The sequence below is a fragment of the Denticeps clupeoides genome, chromosome 11 (assembly GCF_900700375.1).
Source record: "Denticeps clupeoides chromosome 11, fDenClu1.1, whole genome shotgun sequence".
Lineage (NCBI taxonomy): Eukaryota > Metazoa > Chordata > Actinopteri > Clupeiformes > Denticipitidae > Denticeps > Denticeps clupeoides.
The window spans coordinates 10137037-10145395 of record NC_041717.1 but is presented as its reverse complement, the minus strand read 5'-3'; the positions used below and the strand labels follow the sequence as shown (position 1 = coordinate 10145395).

General features: G+C 41.9%; 1 protein-coding gene across 6 annotated transcripts in view; it reads right to left on the bottom strand.

Annotated features, from left to right (window-relative positions):
- Positions 1 to 139: 139 nt before the first annotated feature.
- The window catches only part of rapgef1a (Rap guanine nucleotide exchange factor (GEF) 1a), a 31842-nt gene continuing 23622 nt past the window's right edge, over positions 140 to 8359 (bottom strand). For 4 of the 6 annotated variants that reach the window (XM_028996195.1, XM_028996198.1, XM_028996196.1 and 1 more), the window contains 14 exons: positions 7182 to 7274; positions 5737 to 5807; positions 5512 to 5617; positions 4555 to 4630; positions 4316 to 4400; positions 4104 to 4196; positions 3561 to 3746; positions 3178 to 3262; positions 2771 to 2865; positions 2533 to 2611; positions 2335 to 2436; positions 2105 to 2202; positions 1663 to 1791; positions 140 to 1554 (listed from right to left, as the gene is read on the bottom strand). In XM_028996195.1, coding sequence (XP_028852028.1) covers positions 1404 to 1554; positions 1663 to 1791; positions 2105 to 2202; positions 2335 to 2436; positions 2533 to 2611; positions 2771 to 2865; positions 3178 to 3262; positions 3561 to 3746; positions 4104 to 4196; positions 4316 to 4400; positions 4555 to 4630; positions 5512 to 5617; positions 5737 to 5807; positions 7182 to 7274 — 1449 coding nt within the window. In that variant the 3' untranslated portion in view covers positions 140 to 1403. The remainder of the gene's footprint in view (positions 1555 to 1662; positions 1792 to 2104; positions 2203 to 2334; positions 2437 to 2532; positions 2612 to 2770; positions 2866 to 3177; positions 3263 to 3560; positions 3747 to 4103; positions 4197 to 4315; positions 4401 to 4554; positions 4631 to 5511; positions 5618 to 5736; positions 5808 to 7181; positions 7275 to 8359) is intronic. The other 2 variants (XM_028996197.1, XM_028996200.1) reach the window with 1 other exon arrangement.

Genomic DNA, 8359 nt, shown 5'->3' with positions numbered 1-8359 from the left:
TACATTTACAAGTAGTTTAATATAAATATACTGTAGTTGTTAATAAGTAAAAAGCATTCTTAACTGCTCCCAGATGAGCTACCGTTGCATGTTACACACACCTTACACCATATGCAAAGAGTGGGAAGTGACAGACGGATCAAGAGACACATGTTTAATTCCAGGCATTGAGGTATACTTGCTTAAAATAAAATAAAAAAAAGTCTAACAAATAAGCAAAATCGAAACAATTCACTCACTCATTTACACATTCACACACATAAACCAATGGGGAATATTGTATTTTTTTTTTTGTTAATAGGGATATTTGTAGAGGAGACAGGCAGACTTCATTTTCATATGGACATAATGGAGCTGATATATGTTCATTATTGTATGGATGGAGGTGTTGAGAGGTTCTCCACCTCGGATGGGGAGGACCTAAGTCTTTGGATCTTTGAGCAAAACCACCTCGTTATTACGTGATAAAAATTAGCGATACTGTTGTTCAGCCGACACTCCAATATAAATACAGGTAATTGCGTTCGTGTTCAATAGCGCAAAGTCCAAATGCCCCGCCCCTTTTGAGTCTTTCACATTAAATCACAGTCTTATATATATATATTTCTCTTGCTCATTTTGATATTGTAAGTGCACATTTTTACTTCCATGTAGAGAACAGGCATCTCTCACCACCTCGAAGTTTCATTTTTAAAACCCTTTTAGAGAACAAAAGGAAAAAAAACTGCATTGTACACAAAAAAAAAAAAACAGGTCATAATTACAACAGGTTTTACACAGTCTCTTCAGTCTTCATAAGGACTCAAGTCCACAAACTTCACTACAAAACAAGTCGTTAGCAAAGTTCTTCATCAGCAGTAGCCTCCTTCTGACTCTTCCTTCAGGTGCCACGGGTCTGGATCCCAGTTTGTGGCAATTAGGCTTGCTTTTCCAGTACGCAAGTGTACACAGATTTATGTAAAATAAAGGAAAAAAATGAAATTGCACCAAAATGACGACAACAATATAGGACAGGACACACACCTTGGCTTCCAAAATAATCCCAAAACATCTCCCGGAATTTATGGACCAGACACACTTGGCAATGAGGAGGACAATGAGGACGACAAGTGGGGGGGCACTCCAAACGGTTTGTGCTTGGCACAGCGTCTGTCTTCAAGCCCAGTTTATTTCCCCCGCACACAATGAGAGGCAGTGCAATCAGATTCAAAATGAAGTCCTGTAAACTGTAACAGAAAACAGATTTCCCAGTCTAGCTGCCGACTCGATACTCCACGATTGCTCTTCCTTCAGAAGTCCACAATGATTATTATATTACTAAATGAAAGCAAAAAAATTGCCCCCAGACAAATAAGCCAAAAGAAAAAAAAAAAAAAAAAAAAGCACCGAACAGGGGCTGGTTTCTATGTCTTTTCTTCCCGTTCTGTTTTACGTCGGACAATATTGCGTGGTTTGATCTTCAAAGAAAGCTCCCACAATGCCTCCTCAGCTAAGTGGTCGCTGAAGTCGTTGAAGAAGGAGACAATGTCTTCATTGTGTTTGAGCTCATAATGCCTGAAAAAGAACAAAAGAAAACAAAATGAATGCGGAAGTTGAGCTACACACCTGATAAGTAATGGAGGAGAGGGGGGACGGGGCGCCCTGCACGTCCCTCATACTCACACTTGCTGAAAGCGCCTCATGCTGTCCAGGATGTTGAACTGCTGCCAGCGTTTTGAGAAGTTCACCTTCCCATCGATGAGGTCAGGATTTCCCAGATGCACAAAGGTCAAATCCTGGAGGATGAGACCTCTGTATGTGTGTAAGTGAGGGACGAGAGCAAGAAAGAGAGGGTGATTGGTGACTTTCGTCTTTTACGGACAAAGCATTAAATCTCCAAATGTTCAAACTAGATATAAAAATCTGTATTGGCCCAGTTACAACTTTTCTTCCTATCTGCTATCCTACATGGAATAGACAAAAAGTAGATGCTGCCAAATGCAATATTTTGTATCAAACGTTATTATTTATTTAATGTTCTTTTTGAGCCAATACAGAAATTGACATATGCATTTATGTCTATCTTCTAAGGCATAATTACAACACAGCCGTAAGTTGAGCTCACAGATAGGGTATGCATGGAGGCTCCACTTCAGCTAATGCAGCCCGGTATGCCCGGAAGGAAGAGGAGCTGTCAATTAAAGTGCAGTATTCCTCCAAGCCCTGCAAAACACAACTCATGATGAGTGAACATGATACCATCAGACTTGCATAATGCTGAATTAGGTCAGTCTGTGCACAGAATCACAGCAGGAGACAGAGAAGCAACTCGTCCCAGCACATGTTCCAACTGACCTCTGATGTCTGTTTCTGCCATTCCAGTCTTCGTATTGGTGCAGAATCCAAAGCGGATAATATTGCCAAATAAGAGTTAAAGTTATTCAGCTTCCGTAAGTGCTGGGAGGGGTAGGGTGGGAAAAAACATAATTAAAATTCTCATTCAAACACTCTTTTACATACACTCAGTTGGTGCCTGCACTGATATCAGCTCACCTTCATTATTTTGATGAACTTCAGGAGTAGTTTCTCCCGGTCCTGGGCTTTCTCCTGAAGTATTATTATAGAGCGTACCCTTATAAAACAAGGAAGAGGTTAGCAAGCAAATTGAAAAGTACATTTGGTTGAAATTCTGAAAGTACATTGTGGTTAAATTTACATCCAGACACACAGTTTGAGCAAACGCCACACACTACTGCTATTTTACATGGATTACAGATAATGGGTGGCATACCAGTAAGACATGTTGTTAAAGTGCTCAGTGAACTGTGTCAGATTGGGACTCTTCTCCTCATTCTGCTCCTTTGCCCAAAGCAAAACCTCAGGGATCTGCAGAGGAGAAGAGAGAAAGAGGTGAACACTGTGGACTACTGACCATTCGTGAAAGTGCAGTGATTGTCATTGTGAAACACTGCAGCACAGCACACGGCGACACAACGAAATGTGTCCTCTGCTTTTAACCATCATCCTTGGTGAGCAGTGGGCAGCCATGACAGGCACCCGGGGTGCAGTGTGTGGGGACGGTAACCTTCTGATTACGGGGGCGCTTCCTTAACCGCTAGGCCACCACTGCCTCATTATTCCAGACAATAACACCGAGTGGAAACAATGAAGTCAGATTAACGGAGTCGGTAACTGTACCTCGATTTTGTAGAAGAGCTCGGCATCGAGGAGTGTAAGCTGATCTGCAATCTCGTGACTGCGGAAGTCGTGCAGTGTTCCCGGCCTGCATTTGAGAAAGAGAAGAGGGTCCATACGTTTATTTCATTACATAAATTTTATTTAACCAGTCTCCTTTACCAGACAGACCTGAGTAACGTCTCTGTGTAGCAGCATGAAATATGAACGTAATGATTTGTACTACTGGGAATTAATTAGGAGTGGAAAAACAATATGAGGCCTGGGACTGAAGCCACGGAAGCAAAACGAGGTCCAGGAAAACCACAGCATGGCAAAACAGGATGAAGGTGGGAAGGGATGGAGCTAAAGATACCAACAGTGGGCTGACTGGTAGAGGTGGGTACCTGGCAGCGACACCACGGGCAGCTAGTGGCTGCAGTGAGGTGGTGTAGCGCATCAGCTTCTTCTGCTCCACCTTATCCAGGATGTTCTTTCGGAGGACGCGTGCCAGACTCAGCTCCCCGTTACACACCAGACGGAAGACCAGGTCCATCAGCTGCTTCAGGATATCATCAGTCAGCTCCACCAAGCTGGATGGCATAGACAGATAGGTTCAGTTTAGTTTTTAGTGCTTCTAATATTTAAATAAAATATTTAAATAATAAATAAAAAAAGTGTTTTGGTTTAATTTCTTGTTTATGGAGATAAACTAAAAGAGTAAGACCCCTTTGGGCACAGCTGAAACTATAATATATATTTATCTTCACCAAAAATATCTACAACTTCACATTAATTATCCCTATGTGCACTGTATTTGAATCTACACAACATTCACTCAAATATACCAACAAATAAGTAAAAAAAAAAAAAAAAAGTCATTCACCCTGTATACATAGAACTCTAAGAACTGCTTAGCAGGATTCCCCCCCCCCCCCACAAACACCTACCACAACTCATCCACCACTCGCACCAGCACGAAGAAAGTGTTTTTACTGACGCGCTTCTTGAAGGTGTCTGGACTGTGGGAGAAACGGGTGTATGTGCAGAGGGGTTAAGGAACGTTAAGCAGCAGTTGGACGTGTTATTAACATCACACTGCAGATATCTGCATCAGAGGCAGACTGACACACAAAGTGGCTGGTGTGGAATTCAAGGATATCTATAGTGGAGCTTTTTAATTAGTTCCTCTGGGGTCATGAATGTTCTGTACGTGGTCAGAAAAGCCTCACAGTAAAGAACAAGATCTGGGAATAAAAAAAAAAAAAAAGTTAATGTCACACACAAGCAAAAATAGCTCAAACACAACTGCATGCTACAGGATAATGAATACATTGTGGACACAGGAGAAATTGTGTGATAACAGTTCATGGGATGGTTTGGTGCAGAACCCATAAATACCTTTACGATCGGTTTCTGTGGCATGGACCAATAAAATATCTCCTGATCCAGCCCTAACATCAGGTCCATCGTCATTCTGTGGAGAAAAAGAAAGGGTTAGTTACAATCTGTTTAAACTGTTACTTTTCAACCTAGTACAAGTACAAAAAAATAATTTGAATTAAACAGAACTGGGACTTTCACCTGAAAAAAAAGAAATATACTGAATTTTAACCTTACAGCAGAACAAAAGCAAGATATGTTTGCAGCAAAATTTGCATCATGCTGGGGGTGGCTGTGCAAAGACTGTGACCTTGCAGCGGGAACATGAGCCTTCTGAATAATCTCCACTGTCCGGATGTATTACAGCCCAGAGAGAGGGCAGTACAGGGCAGTACATAGCACAAAAGGCAGAGGGCAGCACTGAGTTAATTAAAAGGACAAATAATTTATTCTAGGCTTTGGAAAGACTAATACAGTGCATACATTAAATATGGGTACTTCCCAATGACTGGAGACCATATGTAGATATGCATTATAGACATGACCTAGTCAAAAACTGGAATTCTACTTATTCAATATGTATTAAAATGTGTAATTCTGTTTTATAGTAACTACTGGAAAATTTACATGGTCAACTAGTTCATTGTAACACTGAATTATGGGGTGGTAGTAGCTTAGTGGGTAACACACTCGTCTATGAACCAGAAGACCCAGGTTCAAATCCCACTTACTACCATTGTGTCCCTGAGCAAGACACTTAACCCTAAGTTGCTCCAGGGGGACTGTCCCTGTAACTACTGATTATAAGTCGCTCTGGATAAGGGCGTCTGATAAATGCCGCAAATGTAAATGTAAATGAATTAGGATTCACATAGTTTAAGTATTTCAGTTAACTTCACAGTGTGCCGATTCCTTTCAAATAAAAAAAAAAATGCAAACACTAAACAAAAGTATTCGAATTAAAAGGCTGCTCACCTCTGCCTTTAGCGTTATGCGACTCATGATCTCATCATGGTCAATCAAGGAAAGTTCATCCACCTCATCTGTACTCTGGCCCGAGTCGGGTGACTTCTGTCTCCAGCTGGAGAAAGAAAATTTTATAATGGCGCTGTGTTTATTATTAAATAGACAACATTTGAGTAAAAAGGATTACGATCATTTGTAAGCAGTTCAGACATCAGGTGGCCATGTAAGTGTTACCTCTCGTCAGAAACATCTTTGCTGTTGTCTGAGCCTGGATCTTGAGTGTCCTCCATACCACTGGACGGGTCCTACAGCAATGAAACACAACACACAGGTTTTTCTTTAAGATGCACATAAAGCTCAAGTCATGATTACAAAAAAAAAAAAAAAAAACTGCTTTGAACATCAATAAATCAATAATGGACTTCAGACATGTATAATACAATACATGTTTAGTGTGTGGAATGCAGGTCATCCATCAAGAATGAAAGTATGAAAGTTAGTGGTCATCGATAAGAAGCCATCAAACAGGATGACTCACAAAGCAAAAAAAAAAAAAAAGACAATCAGCAGCAGGCAGGTCACGTCCCCCTATGAGTCGGTAAGACAAACACATGTCTACAGAAGCAACTGTGGACTTCATTTATGACCCAAACCAAACACAGATGTGAAAGTAACAGATCTACAGAAGAAGTCTGCAGAACTACAGGCCAGTATCACTTTTGTACACTTGAACAGACTGCAGTCAAAGCAGGCCCAGCACTCTCATTCTTCACTTCCACCTCCCATAAACCACCAGTTACATCCTCACATGCCTTCTCATTCAATTAATTGCTGAAAAGGGGTATTTTGTTGTTTAACCGTTTACTTGCCCAGATAAAGCATTGGTTTATTATTGTTACTGAAGACTCAGGTTGCTGTGGGTTTACATGACCGGACAACTCGGACCATGGAGACCATTTCTTTTTACATCTGCCAACGGATATGTGAGAGCTAGGCAACTAATTAACTTCTTTCTTAATTCCAACATCTGCACTTGGATCGCTACGGAGTATTCACAATAACTCAGCTTAACATCTTCTCATGCAATCACTTCAGCCCATTCTGCACTCTGATGTTGTTGTTTCGATGTTTGAGGTGTGATGCTATAACTTGTTAGGTATCACTTTAAGCAAAAGTAAACCGGTTTATGCAGTCTATTTAAGCAGCTCTGGATAAATACCCAACAAATATAATAAATATGACAGAGTCTGGTTTTCTGGCCTATGCACCTCAAACTGACACCATGACAATGCAAAAAACAAACAAACAAAAAGATTTTAAATAATCATTGAAAAGCTCATGAAATCCCTGTGGTCGAAAAATAATGGCACAACCATGGTACCATTTTCAAACTGTACGAAATAAAAGTGACAGAAGGTATGTGGAAATAATATGATGTTCAAACTGCCGGTCCAGTTACAAACTTTGATGGCTCTGTGATTAGGCGAAGGGAGGGAGGTAGGAGGATGGGACTTGAACACCAGACAGCAGCAGAAGCGAAGCATGCGAAGCAGGGAGAGACGGGGAATAAAGGGACCCCGAGGGGTCAAGTCTCTGGCCGGATATGTTAGTTCCCACGCTGCAGCATGCTTCGAGTCCCCCGCATTCCATCAGCTGGATGCGGCGTCCGCGTTACTTACTCCGCGTGAGAGCGGCACGCCTCCGTTGGCCTGGCTGGAGGAATACAGATTGACGTATTCGCCCTCGCCACCATCATCGTTAGCGCTCTCGCTCTACAGAGAGGAGAGAGGAGGACAGCAGAGGCAATGACAGATGTCTTTTTCTTTACTCACCCAATTCAAGCGGCTTAGCGTAAGCATGACTGTGCAGAGGGGTTTGCAGTCAGCAGAGTTAGAATGTGTGAGATCACCACAACCTTCAGCGCTACAGAGAAGTCACACCTCTCTCTGACAATGTGTAACTTCCCCACAAATAATCCGGAAAAGACTCCACCCATGAACTACTCAAACACTTACAAAAGAAGATGAGGTTTGCAGATGTGAGTAAACTACTTTTCTGCAAGAAAAATAGAGATAATATATCTGTATTCAGACCAATAGACAATGGCCTTGACCAACAACGCGCCTCCATTTCCTATCCAAAGGTCTCGCCTGACTTCCCAGCCTCCACTCTGTTGCAAAATGTGAAGCCACTTCCTGTCCAAAGGGGCACCCAGATGTCTATCACAGCAAAACACAGAGCTGGGTCTCACCAGAGAAGGCTGGCGTGTGTCAGACAGAGAAGACTCAGAAGGAAGGTAAACAGTCAGTGAACCACCAGAATTCTCCAGAAAACCCTTAGCCAATAGCGCCAGGTCCTGGCCAGGTGTGGCCGGAGCAGCCAGGTCCAAGCTCTGCGATTGGTGGACAGCAGGAGAGTGGGAAGAGACAGGTAAAAAGACATATGGGATGGAAGCCTGGCCGTGAGGCGCAAAGTCCTGAGAGTAGGATCTGAATATTGACTTATGCTGAAAAGAGGGGCAGTGGAAGAAAGGAACAGAGTGAATGAAAGAGAGAGAAGAAAAAATGAAAGTAAGTAGTGTGAAACAAGACAAGACTTTGTTAGTTAGAACGGCACAAAGTCACTGAAAAGTAAAGGTTGAAAAGTTAGGCTGAAGTCACTTTGGCAAAGTTGAAATGATTTGAAAAGACAGCAAAACATAACAGAAAAAACAGTGAATCTAAAATGGTGCAGATATCAGAAACCATGGAGAAAAAAAAAGCCAATGGTGATGACACTGCTGGCTTATTCTGGACAGCGCAGTTCCATCCCACCTCCATTTCTCTCCATTATCTACACTAATAATACATTGGGGTAT